This window comes from Phyllobates terribilis, unplaced genomic scaffold (genome assembly GCF_046119375.1).
Source record: "Phyllobates terribilis strain yellow unplaced genomic scaffold, ASM4611937v1 Scaffold_5__5_contigs__length_657084704, whole genome shotgun sequence".
Lineage (NCBI taxonomy): Eukaryota > Metazoa > Chordata > Amphibia > Anura > Dendrobatidae > Phyllobates > Phyllobates terribilis.
The window spans coordinates 485,402,997-485,425,327 of NW_027362765.1; the positions used below are offsets into that span (position 1 = coordinate 485,402,997).

The 22,331-nt window shown below is 40.5% G+C and overlaps 1 protein-coding gene across 1 annotated transcript in view; it reads right to left on the minus strand.

The window, feature by feature from the left end:
• ASAH2 (N-acylsphingosine amidohydrolase 2) overlaps positions 1 to 22,331 on the minus strand; it is a 116,155-nt gene that overhangs the window by 63,933 nt on the left and 29,891 nt on the right. Inside the window, exons 2-8 of the mRNA XM_073685497.1 lie at positions 20,429 to 20,589; positions 14,614 to 14,786; positions 14,218 to 14,367; positions 11,540 to 11,716; positions 11,290 to 11,417; positions 679 to 756; positions 236 to 356 (exon numbers count right to left, since the gene is read on the minus strand). Coding sequence (XP_073541598.1) covers positions 236 to 356; positions 679 to 756; positions 11,290 to 11,417; positions 11,540 to 11,716; positions 14,218 to 14,367; positions 14,614 to 14,786; positions 20,429 to 20,555 — 954 coding nt within the window. The 5' untranslated portion in view covers positions 20,556 to 20,589. The remainder of the gene's footprint in view (positions 1 to 235; positions 357 to 678; positions 757 to 11,289; positions 11,418 to 11,539; positions 11,717 to 14,217; positions 14,368 to 14,613; positions 14,787 to 20,428; positions 20,590 to 22,331) is intronic.

Sequence of the window (22,331 nt, forward strand, 5' to 3'; positions counted from 1 at the left end):
ATTTTGGGAAATGTATTGCTAGAGTCTAACAAACTGTCAACCGACTGTTCAAACCCCCAAGCCCATAATTTGGGTCATTTTGTCTATTAAATAAGGACGAACTTGTACTTTGTATTATTTTTCTTCTTTATATAATCAGTTCTGACATGTTATCTACTCTGTGCAGCGATAATTACAGATAACAATCTGATTTTGGAATAATAATACATAAATTGTAATTTAGTGGAATAGTTACCTCGCCCGACAGGGATCCCATATTCTTTACCTGTTCAAACAAGTACGAGGCATAACCCATATTATCACTACTGACCAGGTGATTGGTATTGGGCATACTGACTGCGTGCACCGCAAACCAACTGCAAACGCAACGAAAAAATCATCAGAACGTTGGACTGTTATCTATAGGTTTATCACAGTGGGATATAATTGGGGAGATAAGTATGTGAGTCAGAGGGAGATGATAGATAGATAGATAGATAGATAGATAGATAGATAGATAGATAGATAGATAGATATGAGATAGATAAATAATGATGGGCTAATAAAAACACATCAAATTGCAGCGCAATCTTAGCCACCATGGGTGCTACTAAATACACTGTGTCATACCTTATTCTGCTAATGCCGTACAGCTATACTGTATAATACCTTTACAGTGTAAATGTGATCTGGGATTACCTGACAAGTCCCACCTCCCGACCATTCATGTCCACCATTTTCATTATCACCATTTCTTTGTCTGTGTTAAATGGGTACCTGCAAGTATCAAATACATGTTCATTCATACTTTAGAATAAAACGTCAGCTCATCCACACAAGGTTCGGTTAGTCTCAGAAAAGTCAATAGTGAACATGGAATGATTTTGTCATCAGACTGCTCGTAACTCTCTTGGCCACACAAGGATCTTCCACTTGCTGTTGCCTCACTACTGTGATATTCTAAACAAAAACCACATATGTTTTCACATATACAGTTGTGCTCAAAAGTTTACATACCCTGACAGAATTTTTCCTTTCTTGGCCTTGTTTCAGAGAATATGAATGATAACAAAAAAACTTTTTCTTCACTCATGGTTATTGGTCAACCACCTTTTCCTGTAAATCCGTTGAAATTTCTTTTGCTTTCCCCATGACTCACAATCCAGAAACGTCAGTGGCTGGATGAAAGATGCAAGAGTCTGTCTGGATCCCAGAAACTCACTCAACTTTTATGCACACACACTGATTGCAAGCAAACAGGTCACAGGTGAGGATGTTACCTTTAGTAGCCATTCAAACCCATTTCAAACCAATTCTGCCGGGGTATGTAAACTTTTGAGCACAACTGTATATACTGTATATGTATATATATATATACTGTATGTATATGTATGTATATATATGTATGTATATATATACATATATATATACATACGCAGTAGGTGAAATAAGTATTGATCACGTCACCATTTTTCTAAGTAAATATATTTCTAAAGGTGCTATTGACGTGAAATTCTCACCAGATGTCGGTAACAGCCCATCCAATCCACACAGGCAAAGAAATCACCATAAATGTCCATAAATTAAGTTATGTGTAATAATGAGAAATGACATAGGGAAAAGATATTAAATACATGTAGAAAGAGAGGTGCAAAAAGCCATGGAAAGTCAAGATACCAGCTGAAATCTATCAGTAATTAGAAAGCAATCCAGCCACTTAGTGAAAAATAATATCAGCTGGTTCAACTGATGGCTTACAAAAAGGAGCCTCATTACCAAGAAACATTTCAAGATGGGTAAAACCAGTGAGCTGTCTCAATATATTATTGGAGCACATGAAGTGTTACGCACGCAGGTGGCGCATGTGGTTCGTGGACCCACTGTGCAACGGGGCCAGGCTTAACTAGGAGGAGCATAGCTAAGCGGCTACTTGGTGTTCACCGGAGCTCCTGATGGTGTAGTCAGGCTAGAGCTGCAGGTAGCCGCCAGGTACCGCTCCTAAGCAGTCCCCGGTACTGCAGCTGCTGACCCCAGGGATCAGGTACCCTGACACGGAGAGGACTCGGGCTCCATTCAGACTACTAGGTTCTGGATCCTCTGCAGAATGGTTACTGACACGGACTCGGACTAGGTTCAGGATCCACAGGTAGAAGGGTTACTGACGCAGAGTCTCAGACAGGGCTGATTGAGAGACTGACAGTCTGGATACATGGAATACTTGGATAGGCACATGTTCAGACACACAGGTCTCTGATACTGATTCAGATACTGGCCGCATACAGACCAGGGGATGAGGTTCAGGCACTGGCCACACAGGGACCAGGGGTTTGAGTTTCAGGCACTGGCCATACAGGAACAAGGGGACGAGGTTCAGCAGTCACTGGCCGCATTAAAACCAGGGACTACGGGTTGAGGGCTGGCCATGCTCGGACCAGGGACTACAGATTCAGGACTGGCCACACAAGGAGCAAGGGGTATGGGTTCAGTACTGGCTACGCAAGGACCAGGGACTTCAAGTTCAGGACACTGGCCACACCAGAACCAGGGGACCTAACAACTCACTAGTTGCACCACTAACACACTAATGAAACTCGTTGCTTTGGCATCACCCTATTGGGGAGGGTGCCTTTTAAATAAAATGCCCCCCAGCTATTGGCTGGGGGCATCTTAGCAAGTGCGTGCGCTGTCCCTTCAAGAACAGGACAGCACACGTGCACTGCAGGAAACAGTGCACAGGGACAGGAAGCACACTGACGAACATGCCGAGTGACAGGGAGGTGACAACATGGCCATGGGGGTGAGTCTGTCAGCGTCCCTGCATAGAGGCAGAAGGCGAGCCATGCGGGGACGCCGGCAGCAGCGATACATGAAGCTTAGCAATAAGGTGTTACTGGCACATTCAGTCATGTCAAGTACTAACAGATGGGGATTTTCCCAGTGTTATTTATAGCCAATCACTCATACCCATGGCAAAGCAATTCTTTGGGAGTGTAGCCTTTTCCATAGAAGGCCAGAACTAATATCACCATGGTTCCCGTCAGCCCACAAAATGAATACAATAGTGCGTCTGAGCATGGCTTAAACATAAAGAGTAATACACATAGTAAATTGTGGAAATTAAAGAAACAATACATAACTTAAACAGTACTTGTTAACTATACATATGGAGCAGGAATCAGGGGAACCATAATCGGGGAACCCCCTTACAATCATAGATAAGTAACATTCCCCCAGACCATGATGAGCTAAGTTTCCCACTGAGGTTACTTTAACACCTCTTGCTCCTATTTGCACTGTACAGTTGCATTTTACACTTGAGAAAGACGCTTGTCCAGCATGGAAACGCGTTGTGGAATAAAAACTGCTTCTTTATATATTGGGTCAAGAGTCATCATTTCGGGTTGCCCAAAACTGTGAATTGTCTGTTCCTTCAAGTTTTTCACTGAAGCATAGTGACTAACCACAATTGTTATACAATTTAGAAACTTTGGGCGCTTTGCTGAAAAAAGGGAGCGTGACTAATTGAGTGCGATTTCACTTGAGATGCAAAACAATGCACTAAAATCTTGGTGTAGCATTTTGGAGCAAATTAAGACAACCAATAGATTGTATAAAGTTAGACAAAATAAGGTCCATAAGGATGAGCTAAATTTTAAGACAAATCCTCCGGCATAATTTGATTTATCTAAGTTCACACTGCCTAAATCTGTCCATAATGTTAACAGGTGCAGGTTCTCCTTGCCTAGTTAAGCTTGATTGACAGGCTCTCCCTGCATGGCATTATATGTAAACTCCTCTGAATGAAGGGGCTGGTGGGCTCTCTCTGACACTTAAACACAGTTCTCTTTAATGAGAATAATGGCACATACAATCATCAATCAATGTCACTGGTGGTCAAATCCATTGACTAGAAAGACACTAATATTCATTCTGTATAGACAAAAGTAATGAAACATATCGCTTCACCATTGAATTCAGAGTTTTCATTCAGTGCCATTACGAACAGAACATATGAAAGAATGATTCACTGTAAAGAGCTCACTGAAGCCAATATGGTCCTGTAATAGGAGCCACCAATGCAACAAGTCAGTTTGTGAAATCTTGTGAAATCTCTTCCCTCTTAAATATTTCATGATCTACTGTAACTGGTAATATTGAAAAGTGGAAGTTCAACCACAAAGTGAAGACCACTAAAAGTTAAAGAGTGGGTTCACCAAGTGCGTAGGTAGGTAGTGCATGAAAGTCTCCAATGCTCTGCTGACTCCATAACTGCAGAGTCCAGATCTCCTCTGACACGAGCATAAAAGCTGTGCCCTGGGAGCTTCACAACTTACATCACCAAGCACAACGCCAAGAGTTGGATGTAGTGGTGTAAAGCAGCTGCCACTGGATTCTGGAGAAGGGAAAATGTATTCTGTCCATGGATGAATCACACTTCTCTAACCAGTAGTCTGAAGGACCAGTCTAGGTTTGCTGAATGCCAGAAGTTCCCTGCCTGAATGCAGAGTTACGTGCCTGACTACATTGTGCCAACTGAAAAGTTTGGTAGAGGAGGGATAATATAATGGTATGAGTTTATTTTCAAGGGTTTGTTCTGAGCCCCTTAGTTCCAGTATGGGGAAATCATAATGTTTCAGCAAACCAAGACACTTTGGACATTGTAGCTTCCAATGCAGGGGGAACCGTGTGTGGAAGACCATTTTCTGTTCCCATACACCTTTATGTGCCTCGCAACAAATCCAACTCCAGCCCCTGCTGAAGTAATATTTGTGGCATAGCGAATGCCACTGCTTGTCATGAATTTGACCGGTAGCAGACGCCTGCTCCTGTCCCGCTCCCAGCTATACCCATTTTGGTGGAGCTAGGAGAAAGAACCTGGCTTGAAGACGCCAGAAGTCGCAAAATTTAGGGGTAGCTCCGAGTTGCACCAAAATTTAGCAACTTTTCAAAGCTTTTATGCCAAAATTCTGGCATGAAAGCTTTGATGCGTCTGGCGCCATGTGTCTCAGATTACTAGTCCGAGGCAGCTCCCCATCAACTTCTCCCTGTACAGTGTCCATTTTAGGACATGATCAGATATCAAAATCAAACATCAGAATGATGTCAGTTTGAGGCTAAATACCCTGTCTGAGAACTGATTTTGATAAGTGATTCTGACGAGTGATTCTGACAAGTGATTTTGACAAATGATTCTGACAAGTGATCCTGACAAGTGATTTTGACAAGTGATTTTGACAAGTGATTCTGACGAGTGATTTTGATGAGTGATTCTGACGAGTGATTTTGACGAGTGATTCTGACAAGTGATTCTGACGAGTGATTTTGATGAGTGATTCTGACAAGTGATTTTGACAAGTGATTCTGAAGAGTGATTTTGATGAGTGATTCTGACAAGTGATTCTGACAAGTGATTTTGACAAATGATTTTGACGAGTGATTTTGATGAGTGATTCTGATGAGTGATTCTGACAAGTGATTTTGATGAGTGATTCTGATGAGTGATTCTGACAAGTGATTTTGATGAGTGATTCTGACGAGTGATTTTGATAAGTGATTTTGATAAGTGATTCTGACGAGTGATTTTGACAAATGATTTTGACGAGTGATTTTGATGAGTGATTTTGACGAGTTATTCTGACAAGTGATTCTGACAAGTGATTTTGACAAATGATTCTGACAAGTGATCCTGACAAGTGATTTTGACAAGTGATTTTGACAAATGATTCTGACAAGTGATCCTGACAAGTGATTCTGACAAGTGATTCTGACAAATGAGTTTGACAAATGATTCTGACAAGTGATCCTGACAAGTGATTTTGACAAGTGATTTTGACAAGTGATTCTGACGAGTGATTTTGATGAGTGATTCTGACAAGTGATTCTGAAGAGTGATTTTGACGAGTGATTCGGACAAGTGATTCTGAAGAGTGATTTTGATGAGTGATTCTGACAAGTGATTTTGACCAGTGATTTTGACAAGTGATTCTGAAGAGTGATTTTGATGAGTGATTCTGACAAGTGATTTTGATGAGTGATTTTGATGAGTGATTCTGACAAGTGATTTTGATGAGTGATTTTGATGAGTGATTTTGATGAGTGATTCTGACAAGTGATTTTGATGAGTGATTCTGACAAGTGATTTTGATGAGTGATTCTGACGAGTGATTTTGATAAGTGATTTTGATAAGTGATTCTGACGAGTGATTTTGACAACTGATTTTGACAAGTGATTTTGATGAGTGATTTTGATGAGTGATTCTGGCGAGTGATTTTGACAAGTGATTTTGACAAGTGATTCTGACGAGTGATTTTGATGAGTGATTCTGACGAGTGATTCTTACGAGTGATTCTGATGAGTGATTTTGATGAGTGATTCTGACAAGTGATTTTGACGAGTGATTTTGACCAGTGATTTTGACAAGTGATTCTGACGAGTGATTCTGACGAGTGATTTTGATGAGTGATTCTGACGAGTGATTCTGATGAGTGATTTTGATGAGTGATTCTGACAAGTGATTTTGACCAGTGATTTTGACAAGTGATTCTGAAGAGTGATTTTGATGAGTGATTCTGACAAGTGATTTTGACAAATGATTTTGATGAGTGATTTTGATGAGTGATTCTGACGAGTGATTCTGACGAGTGATTTTGACGAGTGATTCTGACAAGTGATTTTGACCAGTGATTTTGACAAGTGATTCTGACGAGTGATTTTGATGAGTGATTCTGACAAGTGATTTTGACCAGTGATTTTGACAAGTGATTCTGAAGAGTGATTTTGATGAGTGATTCTGACAAGTGATTTTGACCAGTGATTTTGACAAGTGATTCTGAAGAGTGATTTTGATGAGTGATTCTGACAAGTGGTTCTGACAAGTGATTTTGACAAATGATTTTGACGAGTGATTTTGATGAGTGATTTTGATGAGTGATTCTGATGAGTGATTCTGACAAGTGATTTTGATGAGTGATTCTGACAAGTGATTTTGATAAGTGATTTTGATAAGTGATTCTGACGAGTGATTTTGACAAATGATTTTGACGAGTGATGTTGATGAGTGATTCTGACGAGTGATTTTGACAAGTGACTCTGACAAGTGACTTTGACAAGTGACTTTTACAACTATAATAATAATAAAAAAAAAGTAACTGTTCACTGATGGGACTTGAACCCAAAATCCTGTGTCCCAAAGCCAGTGCATTAACCACTAAGCTATAAACTCAGTTGTTGAAACCTAGGAGTTCTATTTGCTTATATGATTTTCAGTGCAAACTTGTCTATAACTCATTGGGACGTATGCACAGACTGCAAGTAAGCCAAATTCAAATGATGTTTGATTTTGATGTGTGAGTCTGATGTGTGACTTTCTTCAAACATCAGAATCACAATGACTTTTAGTCACCCTGAGTATTTTCATGGTTATTGTCATAAGACAAGAAAAGCTGCCAGCTACTATCACTTGACTGAATAGCACAATGGTAAGGCATAAGCCTCTGAAACTACAGTGTTAGAGTTCAAATCTGGATAGGAAAAATAATTTTTTTATTATGCCTATTTAGCACACAAACTACAGGGGTGTTTTACTTTTAATATCTGACACTCTGATTGTCATCCTGATGTGTTAAGAGTTTCAGACACACTGTCTATTTGCATGGTAAATTACATAGCCAAAATCATTTGTCAAAATCACTTGTCAGAATCACTCATCAAAATCACTCGTCAGAATCACTTGTCAGAATTACTTATCAAAATCAGTTCTCAGACAGGGTATTTAGCCTCAAACTGACATTATTCTGATGTTTGATTTTGATATCTGATCATGTCCTAAAATGGACACTGTATCCTTGCCCCCTCTCCTTTACATTGACTGGTTTCTACATATGTGTGTATAGGGAGAAACTTGCCAGGCTAGAAACCTGCCATTTTCATGCCATTTTCTCAAAGCTCCACAAAGTGGTTGAAGCTAGGATGTGACAGGGTGTGGCGTCCTCAGCTTGTCCAATTCATGACAAGTAGTGCATTCCTTATACCACAAATCTTACTCCAGTCTCTGACTGGAGTAAGGTTTGTCACGAGGGACCCGGAGGGGCCAACTACTTTACACATATCCCGATTCATTAAGAGGCATGTGTCTTTTAATGAATCAGGCACCTCACATTCCCTCATCAAGACCAGAATGAAGAATGCCAATCTTGATGCATAGTCCTTCGTCGGCTTTTCAAAATATTTTCTCTGAAACGCTGTACCATTTCAAAGTAAAAAATGAGTCCAATTCCTGCTACCATTTATTCGTTTAGCATGAATCTCCAGTCAGGTTCCCTTACAGCCTATAGATTTGGAATGAGATGTCATAAAAGCTCCTACAGGTGTAACGTGTCCCAATGTTTTTGTCCATATAGTGTCCATATTGTGAATGTGAGTAAATGTTTCATGGGGTCCTCTAAAGCTTAACAGCTTCATAACCGGAGCATTTTCCCTTTTTGCATTTTCGTTTTTTGCTCCCCTTCTTCCCAGAGACATAACTTTTTTATTTTTCGTTCAATATGGCCGTGTGAAGGCTTATTTTTTGCGGGACAAGTTGTACTTTTAAACGACAATACTGGTTTTACCATATCGTGTATTGGAAAACAGGAAAAAAAATTCAAGTGCTGTGAAATTGCAAAAAAAGTGCAATTACACAGTTGTTTTCATGGGGTTTGTTTTACCACGTTCACTGAATGCTAAAACTGACCTGGCATTATTATTCTGTAGCTCATTACAAGTTCGAAGACACCAAATATGTATAGGTTGTTATTTCATTTATAAATGTAAAAAAAATCCAAAATTTGCTAAAAAAAATAAAAAAATGGTGCCATTTTCCAAGACCCGTATCGTCTCCATTTTTCGTGATCTGGGGCCGAGTAAGGGCTTATTATTTGCGCGCCAAGCTGATGTTTTTATTGATACCATTTTTGGATTTTATTGCAATGTTGTCGCGACCAAAAAAACTTTATTCTCGCGTTTCGAATTTTTTTCTCGTTACGCCGTTTACCGATCAGATTAGTTATTTTTTTATATTGATAGATCAGGAGATTCTGAACGTGGTGATACTGAATATGTGTATGTGTGTTTTTTTTTTACGGTTTTATTTTGAATGGGGCGAAAGGAGGGTGATTTAAACTTTTATATATTTTTTATTTTTTTTATATTTTTGAAAACATTTTTTTACACTTTCTGCTTGCTTCAATAGTCTCTATGGGATACTAGAAGCTGCAGTTGTCTGATCCCCTCTGCTACACACAGGCGATGATCAGATCACCTGTGTGTAGCAGATTTGCTCACTTGCTATGAGTGCCAACCACTGGGTGGCGCTCATAGCAATCTGGCAATGACAACCACAGGGGTCCCCTGCAGACATCGGGTTGTCATGCCAACCCATCGGTGACCAGCGATCACGTGACGGGGTCGCCGATGGGCGGGGCCAATTCCCGGAAGCGCGAGTTAAGTGCCGCTTTCAGAGATTGACTGCGGCATTTAACTAGTTGACAGCCGCGGGTGGATCGCGATTCCACCCTCGGCTGTTGCAGGCACATGTCAGCTGTATAGATCAGCTGACATATGCCCAGAAAGGTGCAGGCTCAGGGGGATCTGACGTGGGGCGTACTATTACGCTCCACGTCAGTAAAGGGTTAAGATATGTGAGATAAAGTAGTGATGCAGGGATGGGGATCAGAGGGTGGAAAATCTACCATTAACTCCTGTGAAGAAGAATACATACTGTAGACTTCTTAAAAAGTGAAGCTGAAAGTGGAATTATACTTCAAAATGAAAACATTGGAGTAGTGTGCCAGTAATTTGCATTGGTATGCAGCTTTTACAGATGATACACATGGTGTGTTCAGTTGTTGCAGAAGTGACGTGTAGTATGACAAGGTCAGTTTAATTGTTAATTTATCCTGTTAATGACCTTTACTAAGGCAAATGCAAAAAAAAAATCCACACTCAAAACTGAAGATCAGAGGACAGCACCAGCAGATGGATGTTATGAGCCCTTATTGAACCGTTCACAAACCATATTTCTAACTTAAGCAATTACTTCTGAGTGTTTTTTCTATTTGCCAGTGAAAGTTAATTTACCAGTTGATTGAGCTTGTCACCCATAAAAGCTCTCAGCAGTCCTATGTCATATAACTGGCTCATCTTAAAGGTTTCTCTAAAGTAAACGATTTAGATATGGTATGAAAATAGATGGTCAATAACTAATCCTTGCTCCAGCTGCTCACTGACAGCGTACAATTCCAGTTCAGTTTTTGTAAAAATGAATTATGTTGTCACATTTATTTAATAGATTAACCTGTTACCCCCAAAAGTAGTGGTTGCTGGCCAAGTCCATTAGACAGTATTGTCCATAAAATGAAGACCCTCATTAGACTAGAGTTGGCCAAATCCATCACAGACTGAACATGAGCCAACCGTTTGATGCAGCAGCAAAAAAAGCAAACACAATTCTGGGATGCATTAACAGAAGCATAGAGTCTAGATCACGTCAAGTCATTATCGCACTTTACTCCTCTTTGGTCAGACCTCATCTGGAATACTGTGTACAGTTCTGGGCACCACATTTTAAAAAAGACATCGAAAAACTGGAGCAAATTCAGAGAAGAGCTATCAGGATGGTGACCAGTCTGCAAACAATGTCCTATGAGGAACGGTTAGAGGATTTTAGAATGTTTAGCTTGCAAAAGAGAAGACTGAGAGGAAACTTAATAGCTGTCTACAAATATCTCAAGGGTTGTCAGACTGTAGAGGGATCATCCTTATTCTCATTTGCACAAAGAAAGACTAGAAGCAATGGGATGAAACTGAATGGGAGATTAGATACTAGAAAAAAGGTTTTGACAACGAGGGTGATCAATGAGTGGAACAGGCGGCCACGAGAAGTGGTGAGTTCTCCTTCAATAGAAGTCTTCAAACAGAGGCTGGACAGACATCTGTCTGAGATGGTTTAATCAATCCTGCATTGAGCAGGAGGTTGGACAAGATGACCCCGAAGGTCCCTTCCAACTCTAACATTCTATGATTCTATGAACCCGCTTATTTCGGTGAGATCGGCCGACAGTCTAATGTGTATGGGGGCTTCCTAATATTCCCCCGACACATAATATTAGAGGAAAGAAGGATCTAACCTGCTTAATTTCAGCAGCCGATCCTTATGTTCTCCCTGAAGCATTCCTGTGTATAGGGTAGTCAGGAGAGATAGCTGTTCGACTGATATTGAATGTTTATGGGGGTCTTAAGAGGTGGTACCAAAAATTAAGAAGTCAAAATACCTGTCTCTCTCTGCTTGAGGGTTCTGCTGATAGGAGGAAGGGCTTCTGTTGATATGGCTTTTGTCAAGGTCACCTTTGTTCACAAAGACTCGTCCTCTCCTCATGCTCCCATGTGCTATGTCAATGCTCTGGATTGGAGATGACACAAAGCATTGAGAAGAAGATCTACAGCCAGTCTGGTCACCTGTGCATAGTATTTGCAGCTAATGCATTACAATATTGTTCAAGATTAAACTATTTTTGGCGGTACCTTGACAATGCCATTTACTATGGCATCAGTGGCCTCTCGGCTAAATCCCCCGCTTGTCAACCTAAAAATTGTGTACTGAAAATATCCAGCCGGTCCTGAATGTGTGTGCGTCCCACTTAATATCACATTGTCCTGTCTGTAGAGACCATTATACTTGCTTTCCAGGATATCCATGACCTAAAAAAAAAATACACAGTAAGTGATTTCAAATTTCATGAAATAATTCATCTTTTCTCTTATCATTTAAAGGGATTATCCAGTTTAAAACAAATTGTCATATCCCCTATTAGTGAATTCTAAACAGATGAGGATGTAGTAGACAACGTCTTTCTGCCGCCCACCTCAACTAGGCATATACAGTACAGACCAAAAGTTTGGACACATCTTCTCATTTAAAGATTTTTCTGTATTTTCATGACTATGAAAATTGTACATTCACACTGAAGGCATCAAAACTATGAATTAACACATGTGGAATTATATACTTAACAAAAAAGTGTAAAACAACTGAAAATGTGTCTTATATTCTAGGTTCTTCAAAGTAGCCACCTTTTGCTTTGGTGACTGCTTTGCACACTCTTGGCATTCTCTTGATGAGCTTCAAGAGGTAGTCACCGGAAATGGTTTTCACTTCACAGGTGTGCCCTGTCAGGTTTAATAAGTGGGATTTCTTGCCTTATAAATGGGGTTGGGACTATCAGTTGTGTTGTGCAGAGGTCTGGTGGATACACAGCTGATAGTCCTACTGAATAGACTGTTAGAATTTGTATTATGGCAAGAAAAAAGCAGCTAAGTAAAGAAAAACGAGTAGCCATCATTACTTTAAGAAATCAAGGTCAGTCAGTCCGAAAAATTGGGCAAACTTTGAAAGTGTCCCCAAGTGCAGTTGCAAAAACCATCAAGCGCTACAAAGAAACTGGCTCACATGAGGACCGCCCCAGGAAAAGAAGACCAAGAGTCACCTCTGCTTCTGAGGATAAGTTTATCCAAGTCACCAGCCTCAGAAATCGCAGGTTAACAGCAGCTCAGATTAGAGACCAGGTCAATGCCACACAGAGTTCTAGCAGCAGACACATCTCTACAACAACAGTTAAGAGGAGACTGTGCAGCAGTCCTTCATGGTAAAATAGCTGCTAGGAAACCACTGTTAAGGACAGGCAACAAGCAGAAGAGACTTGTTTGGGCTAAAGAACACAAGGAATGGACATTAGACCAGTGGAAATCTGTGCTTTGGTCTGATGAGTCCAAATTTGAGATCTTTGGTTCCAACCACCGTGTCTTTGTGCGACGCAGAAAAGATGAATTGATGGACTCTACATGCCTGGTTCCCACCGTGAAGCATGGAGGAGGAGGTGTGATGGTGTGGGGTGCTTTGCTGGTGACACTGTTGGGGATTTATTCAAAATTGAAGGCATACTGAACCAGCATGGCTACCACAGCATCTTGCAGCGGCATGCTATTCCATCTAGTTTGCGTTTAGTTGGACCATCATTTATTTTTCAACAGGACAATGACCCCAAACACACCTCCAGGCTGTGTAAGGGCTATTTGACCAAGGTGGAGAGTGATAGGGTGCTACGCCAGATGACCTGGCCTCCACAGTCACCAGACCTGAACCCAATCTAGATGGTTTGGGTTGAGCTGGACCGCAGAGTGAAGGCAAAAGGGCCAACAAGTGCTAAGCATCTCTGGGAACTCCTTCAAGATTGTTGGAAGACCATTTCCGGTGACTACCTCTTGAAGCTCATCAAGAGAATGCCAAGAGTGTGCAAAGCAGTCATCAAAGCAGAAGGTGGCTACTTTGAAGAACCTAGAATATAAGACATATTTTCAGTTGTTTCACACTTTTTTGTTAAGTATATAATTCCACATGTGTTAATTCATAGTTTTGATGCCTTCAGTGTGAATGTACAATTTTCATAGTCATGAAAATACAGAAAAATCTTTAAATGAGAAGGTGTGTCCAAACTTTTGGTCTGTACTGTACGTCCGAAATTGAGCACACTGTGACTCCATCTGAATCATTAAAGTCAATGGCCCGTTAGTGCATATGCCCGGATACCGTTTTGCGGGGGTTCAGACGTAAGCCCTGACGGAGACACTGAACGTAGAGTAAAACATGATGTGAACCCTGCCTTAAGGATCCAGTCAATTGACAATCATATTTATCATTCATTGGCTCATGTGTGGTGTATCTACACATGTCGATGATCAGGAATGAGTATTCTTATGAACAACCCATTGTGAGTGGGCCTTTAGATTCTTGAGCACATGTGAGCTTATGCTAACCCCTGGTGACACAAGACTCCATGGTGGAGCTACAGCAAAACAATGACCATATGTTAGTTTAGGTCTACAAAGTGACACCTAACATCTATACATTGGCCTGTCTCAGTATTACTCACAGTAAAGTTTTCAGTAATTTTCAGTCTGACACAACATTTTTTTGCACTTGATAAAGACTCTTTTGAGTCGAAACGTTGTGGTCTTTTGACATGGTGGAATAAAAGATTTATTTATATTTCAGTGACACCCTGGAGTGTAAGCTGTCTATTTTTTGCTCTCCTACATTTTTTTGGGTCAAATACCATAGTTCTATTTTTGTATTTGTTATATTATCATCACATATCAGTCAGTGACTAACAATGAAAAATGGTTAGCTTAATAATCATTCCTACCTCTAATCTGACCCTTTGTGAAACCATTCCTATGTCAGCGCTCACAAAAACGACTCTTTTGGAATTATCCGGTTGCGCTACAATGAAAGCACGACTGTATAGCCGTGTGTGTAGTCCTCCAGCACGTTGATCACTGCTAGCATAGCCCATCTGGAAAAAGACAAACAAAATGGCCAGTGCTTAGCATATCTCAGGGAAACAGAGCATATCAGGACGGCATTATGATTCTACATCATACATAACATAGCTGAGGAATATTGGATTCCTGAAAACCCTGCTCCTCTCTCTTGTGATGGAGCTATCATACCTCCATACCTATGTAATAGTAAATCAGGCTGCATTAACTACATGAAATATATCAGCACAGAACCAGATAGTACTAAATGGGTCAATTACCAAAGGAACATCTGCCAGGAGGCCGGTGCAATCTGCTCTTCCGGCTCCAATCAGATAGGCGTCAGGATGAGGATCAACTGTTGATTCAGGAGGTTTTGTGGTTCTTTTTGATGTTGATGGTGATGATGTTGATGATGATGATGTTGTTGTAGGTGATTTTGTTGTGGTTGAACCTGCGAAAACACATTATAAATAATATATTTCTAATATTGCAGTAGAAAGTATTTTAAAACCTATTGTTTTTATTGCTCCAAAACACCCACAATAAAGAAAAAACATGAAGATTCACCAATAATCTCCATAAAAAAATATTATTTTTGCGTTTACAGCTCATGTATGTCTATGGTAACAGGCTACAAATAGACCATGTGTAGCTTATTCCTATAATCATACTTACTCATCTGTCCTTACTTCTTTTAACCTACTAAATAAATGTGAGCAAGAAGTATTCGCAGAAGGTAGAGTAAGTGCATGATCAGACTACATAGATCAGACTACATAGAGATTCTTTGTAGTCTGTTACCATGGGGACACATTTGTCTGCATTGCAGCTATAGCATAAAATAACAGGACATCTTTAAGACTTTTCAATGTAATAGTGCAATATGTCTGTGAACACAGATATTAGCTTTTAGATTATAACATTAGTCAGTCAGTAGAAGGTTTTTATTTTATATTTTGTACATGAATGTGATTGATTGAACAAGATCAAGAAGAGGCTTATATGTGTTTCTTGAAAAATATAATATTACAAATTTAGGTGTGCTAGATTTCTGCGGACAGGGCATTGATCCAGGGATTTGCTGTGCTCTATTTGGAGTTCGGAATGCATTTTCCCCTAATTTGATGCAACTGTAACTATACCTCTGGACCATAGGTTATACTTGATGAGCCGGTTGAGAGTGGCAAGCGTGAAAATGGCAAGGATTAACAATTTTTTTTAATATAGATAATAACATAGAAAGTGAAAAACAAAAAACATAAATAAACTTAAAAGCCGCTATAGGAAATATCCAATATGTGTCAAAAGCATTCATTCGTCTTCATTTATCCAACACAGACCTTTGGGCCTTTGTTAGGTCGATATAGGTCTTAATATCATTTTGTTTTTACTGTATAGAAAAGTGCAGACCAATACTACACAGTGTACATTTTTCCAATAGGAGTGAATGGACAATGCAGGCCACTGTATGCCTGTGTGGGCAATATCCCTGACTAAGACCATGTGCACACCATGCCTTTAAGACGCTGGCGCACCCTCCAAGGTTTCCTATTATTAAAACCAGGGGTCCTCAAACTATGGCCCGCGGGCCACATGCGGCCCGCCGAGGATGTTTATCCGGCCCACCGGGTGTTTTTGCTGCCGCTGCCTGTCCTGCTTAGCAGACGACAGTTCAATGCCGGCGGGCCCTGTAATCGTGGGCGGAACGACGAGGCGGCGAGTAAATGCAATGCACTGCCACTCCGGAAGACAGCGCAGTCGACGTGATGATGTCACGCGCCTGTGCCAGAAGTAGACAGAATCGAGCGGGCGCCTATTCAGAGCAGCGGGGGACATAGGTAAGTACTGGTATTTTTTTTATTTTTAACACTGTGTCCAGTCTATCATGCATATTGGGGACATTTACCTGCCTATTGGGGACCTATGCTGCCTATTGGGGACCTATGCTGCCTATTGGGCACATTTACCTGTCTATTGGGGACCTATGCTGCCTATTGGGCACATTTACCTGTCTATTGGGGACCTATGCTGCCTATTGGGGACATTTACCTGTCTATTGGGGACCTATGCTGCCTATTGGGGACATTTACCTGCCTATTGGGGACCTATGCTGCCTATTGGGAACATATGCTGCCTATTGGGAACATTTGCCTGCCTATTGGGGACATTTACCTGCCTATTGGAGACCTATGCTGCCTATTGGGGACATTTACCTGCCTATTCGAGACCTATGCTGCCTATTGGGGATATTTACCTGCCTATTGGGGACCTATGCTGCCTATTGGGGACATTTACCTGCATATTGGAGACCTATGCTGCATATTGGGGACATTTACTTGTTTAATGAGCCAAACTAATTTAATGAGCCATTCGTAGTTTCACTGTACCGTCCGTGTGTACTTACATGTGCATGGCTTAATCTTTGAGACAAGCATATGCTACTGGCAGGATCAACCAGGTAGCCCCCCAACAAGACTGGACCGCGTCAGTCCTATTGGAGATATTTACCTGCATATTGGGGACATTTACTTGCTTATTGCGGACTCTCGCACCACAGCAGTCTGAGCCTGAGGTAAAAGTGGAGTTCCACCAATATGGGCACTGATGAGGCTGAAATGATATAGACTGGCAAGGCTTCATTGATGGGCACTGATCAGATTGCATTGATGGGCAGTGCCGTCTGTATGTCTCTATGTGGGCAATTTTATTGCTGGTATATTGTTTTTGTAGCGCTGTATATATATTGGTATTTTACTAATAGCAATTTGGAATCCCTAGGAAACAATGATATCAAGAAAAAGAAAAATTGACGCGGAGTGTAGGATATTCAAAGAACAGTGGACTTATGATTACTTTTTCATGTAGTACAAGGAAAGAGCTGTGTGTTTGATATGCCAGAATATAGTGTCTGTGTTCAAAGAATACAATTTGCGTCGACACTATCAAACTCAACATAAAGATAAATATGATTGTTTGGTCGGAGAAAGGAGAAAGGAAAAAATATTAAAACTGAAAAATACATTGACAACTCAGCAAAAATACTTTTGTGAAGCAGAAGCAGCTAAATATCTCATCACTGCGAGCAAGTTTTCAAGTTGCAAAGCTAATAGCGTGCACTGGCAGACCATTCGTGGAGGGAGAATTTGTTAAAGAATGCCTTCTTTCTGTTGCGAAAGAGATGTGTCCAGAGAAAGCCGATTTATTTAGTACAGTGTGTCTTTCAGGACCTACAATTACTCGAAGGATTGAAGAAATGGGAGACAATTTGCATCAGTATTTGTAAAACTCCGCAAAAAAAACTATTTTTCCTTGGCACTTGACGAAAGTAATGATATTCGTGATTCTGCACAACTTCTAATTTTTATTCGTGGGACGAATGACTGTTTCGAAGTCACAGAAGAGCTTGCTGCACTGCAAGGCATGAAAGGAAGAACTACAAGAGAGGATATCTATGAAAAGGTTTGCCAAACTGTGAATGGTTTGGAGCTGGACTGGGCTAAACTAGCCAGTGTGACAACTGATGGTGCTCCTAGCATGGTGGGGTCTAAGAAAGGCGTAATTGCTCGCATTAAGCAAGAGATGGACAAACATAACCATTCTCATCCAATAGCCATACACTGCCTCATCCACCAACAGGCGCTGTGTAGTAAATCACTGAAGTGGGACTCTGTTATGAAAATTGTGGTATCTTGTGTTAATTTCATTAGAGCTAATGCATTAAACCACAGACAATTTCAGGAATTTCTGTCTGAGCTAAATGTTGCCTATGAAGATGCTCAATACAACACAGAAGTCCGTTGGCTGAGTAGAGGGAGAGTTTTGAAACATTTCTATGACTTACTTCCACAGGTTACAGCTTTTCTGCTTTCAAAAAACAAAGAAGTACCGGAGCTCAATGATGCCGAATGGAAATGGCACCTTGCCTTTCTGACAGATGTAACAGGGTTACTTAACAGTTTCAATGTGCAACTTCAAGGAAAGGGGAAGCTCATCTGTGATATGCAATCACATGTGAAAGCATTTGAAGTAAAATTAGGCCTCCTCATCAAACAAGTAAAAAAGGAAAATTTCTGCCATCTCCCCACAACTCAAAATCTGCTAGCGGAAAAACCATTGGTTGCATTCACAAACAAAACATGTCTGGATTCACTGGAAAAGTTACAAAAGGAGTTCCAATGTAGATTTAAAGAGCTTAATCTCCATGAACAGGACATACAGCTTTTCCATAACCCATTTTCTATTGACATTGAAAATGTGGATACAATTTACCAAATGGAACTGGCTGAACTGCAGAATTGTGACTCTCTGAAAGATGCATTCAAGTCAAGCAGCCTTCCTAATTTCTATGCATCTCTCCCCTCTGAGACATATCCTAATCTCAGGAACCATGCACTCAAAATTGCAACAATCTTTGGCAGCACTTATGCCTGTGAACAGACTTTTTCCAGAATGAAACATCTGAAATCTCCAACCAGATCCAGACTAACTGTTACGACTAGCAGTGACAAATATGGAACCGGACATTGACCATCTCATTAGCCAAAAGCAGATCCATAGTTCCCATTGAAATACCGGTAAGTTTGTTGATTTAACTTTACTTCTTCTTCATTTTAAATATTGTATTTGTTCCCGTTTTGTTTTTTTTACTTCAAAATAAGATATGTGCAGTGTGCATAGGAATTTGTTCATAGTTTTTTTTAAAACTATATTCTGGCCCTCCAATGGTCTGAGGGACAGTGAGCTGGCCCCCTGTTTAAAAAGTTTGAGGACCCTTGATTTAAACTATACCTTGTAGGCGTCTCCATAGCAGAAGCCGCCTGAAAAATGGAACATTACTTCTTTTAAAAGTTCCGAACCCTGAAGCAGTGTAAAGAAGTAACAAAAGACTGAACATGTGCACAGCAATGTTGGTTTTACGCTGCTGTGCAATATGTTTATTTTATGCTGCTGTTTTGTGGCACTTTTCAAGTGGGTTCCATGGGGAAAAATGTCTAAAAAAGACATTGGGCCTTATTCATAAAGACTAGTGTTGTTCTTGTTGATCTTGATGAGAAGATGTACTGGTGTCAGGTACTCCTGATTCATACATCTCTCTCACAAATCATGAGCAGCGGAAAAGTGGTGTGCACCTTCGTGAACTGGAGTAAGATTTGTGGTGTAGTGAATGCCGCCACTTGTCAAATTCATGACGAGTGGTGGCATTCATGCCATGCCACCGTCCCGTCCCAGCTGTGCCCATTTCGATGGAGCTGGGAAAAATTGTCGTGAAGACACCAGAAGTCGCAAAATTTAGACACAGCTCCAAGTTAAGCCTAAATTTAGTAACTTTTCAAAGCTTGTACGCCAAAATTCTTGGATGAATGCTTTGATGCATCTGGCACTATGAGTCTCGGATTACTAGTCGACTTCTCCCTGCCCCCTCTCCTCTACATTGACTGGTTTCTACATATGTGTGTATAGGGAGACTCTTGTCAGGCGAGGGTAGTGGGTGGGGTGAAGTCACCGACAACCTGCCTCAGACTACTCATCTGAGACACAAAGGCCCTAATTCATCAAAGCTTTTACACTAGAAAACTGGCATAAAAATCTTTGAAAAGGAGCAGAATTTTTTGCGCAACACAAGACTGTGCAAAATGTTGCGACTTTTGGCATTTTTCGCCATTTCACAGTCCCGTCTAAACTCCACTCATTTCGATGGAACTGGGAAAAATTGCTGTGAAGTCTCAAAATTTAGGCACAGCTCTGAGTTTCAACGAAATTTTGCGACTGTTCAAAGCTTTTACACCAGAATTCTGGCATGTAAGCTTTGATGCATTGGTCCCATTGGATGTACATATCCCTACACTGATGGGAGGCTAAGACATGATGCGATGTACCTCCTGAATTAATATCGGGAAGTGTATTCTCTTACTACCCTCTTTCTATTCATAAGGTGAAAAAAAATGGAGACCTAGCCTTATTCAGTGCAGAAACCTTGAAGTTCAGTTCCTATTACAATAAATAAACCGCCTCCATTTTCCATTTCTCCACCTTTATTAATGGTGCACAGCAAACACTGAGCAGCGCACGGAGTGTTACAGTGGATGAACTTACTATCGTCTCTCAGTGTGTTTTCCAGGACGAATAACATAGCTATAAAACCAATGGAAATACAGAATAGTAATACTGTGAGCACAATAAGGGCCACTTCCAGGTTGCTGAAAGTCCTCTTCTTTCCCATTTTTCTGGATTGTCACGTGCAGGCAATACACAATCTACAAAGAAAGGGAAAAGTTCACATTGAGATTGGATAATGGATTCATTGTGCAGAACACATTCGACGCCATATTTATCACATGAATTATATTTGCCGATCTTCAAATAAAATGCAATAAAAGACAAATACAACCTGCATAGGAATAAAATCCAGTTTTTAAAGGCAATGTGTTGACAGAAAATTAACCTATGGTTAAAAACTGGGTTTTTTGTTAAATGCACTTTTTTTTCATTGATAATTTTTGTATTTCTTGTCAATTTTTCATATCATGGTCAACATTGAAAAGAAAATGTTACAGATTTTACACTGGCCACTAAGACTAATATTGGATTCTACTTCTTGTTCTACACAGCAGCCACATGGACAGGCAACAATAGCCTGGCTCTGACAGTAGTGACTTGAGTAGAAGGTTTTTTCGGCTTGTGTTCTGATCAGGGAAAATGTATTTGCGCTGAGAGGGAGATGATAGGAGCTGTGACATCGCCTATTGGGAATGGTGGATTCCTGTCTTTGTAATCCTGTCTGTAATGATAAGGAGACTACTGAAAAGTCTTTTGTAAAGATCAGGAAGTGCGAGACTAGTATAAGATCTAATAGAGTGGAAATTACAAGATGTATGCTAATTTACATAGATAGTGATGCAAAAATTTTAAAAAATATCATAAATTTTAATAAAATAAATTTAACATAAAAATCTGATGGAAACAATAAAATATTTCCTGATGACATATTTACACAATTATTTTATAAGATTTACACCTTTAAATGATTATGTAATCTATTATAGAGGATCATTAATAATTTATTCTCAAGGCATCACCATCTTCTGGGTTAAATAGAGATTTTTCACACCAACAAAGCGGTCACTTCATCAAGACCGGTGCTTTTCGTCCTCTTGATGAGGATGTGTGCTGGAGTTAAATATTTGTGACTCATTAAGATGCTTCCATGTGCTCCTCACCACAAATCTTACTCCAGTTGGGGACTTGAGCATGATTTCTGACTTAGCAAACACCACCATTCGTCATTAATTTGAGCAGGGGCTGCCATGACCACGTCCCGCCCCTGCTCTGCTCATTGTGTTGCAGCTGGGCAAAAATGGTATGAGAACACTAAAAGTTGCAAAATTGCTTTGCATTGTGCCAAAATTTTGCAACTTTTCAAATTATTTTACACAAGAATTATGGTGTAAAAGCTTTGATGAAGCAGGCCCAATGTGAATAGGGTCCAAGACTGGCCATAGCCAGATTTATCTTCTTACATACAGTACATCAACATCAAGCAAAAATAGATAATTGTCCAACCACCTTTCAGAGTCCCTCATGTGGAGACCCTGGGCCTATTGCACAGCACCACATAGTCCATACCATTGCTCATGGTGATGACTCCCCCATAGGTTGTTGACCTGGCTCTTTCTTTAAAATGGGGACCATATTGCAAGCATATCTCATCTTTTAACCCCTTCACGACCTTTGACGTACATGCCTTTGATGCCAGCTCACATGTTGGGCTCGCATCTTTCCCAGCAGATGATGGCTGAATTATGTGCCTTTAATAGCTGTCGGTAGAGCGGAGCACCGCCCGCGGCTGTTAGCTTGTAAAATACCGCTATCAATTTCTGACAGTGGCATTTAACACTCACCTGCAGGAAATGCAGCATTCCACGCTCTCTTCGATGCGCCCGTGATTTGATTCCCGGATGCCAATAGGCTGCCATGACAGCCGTAAGGCTGCTGAAGA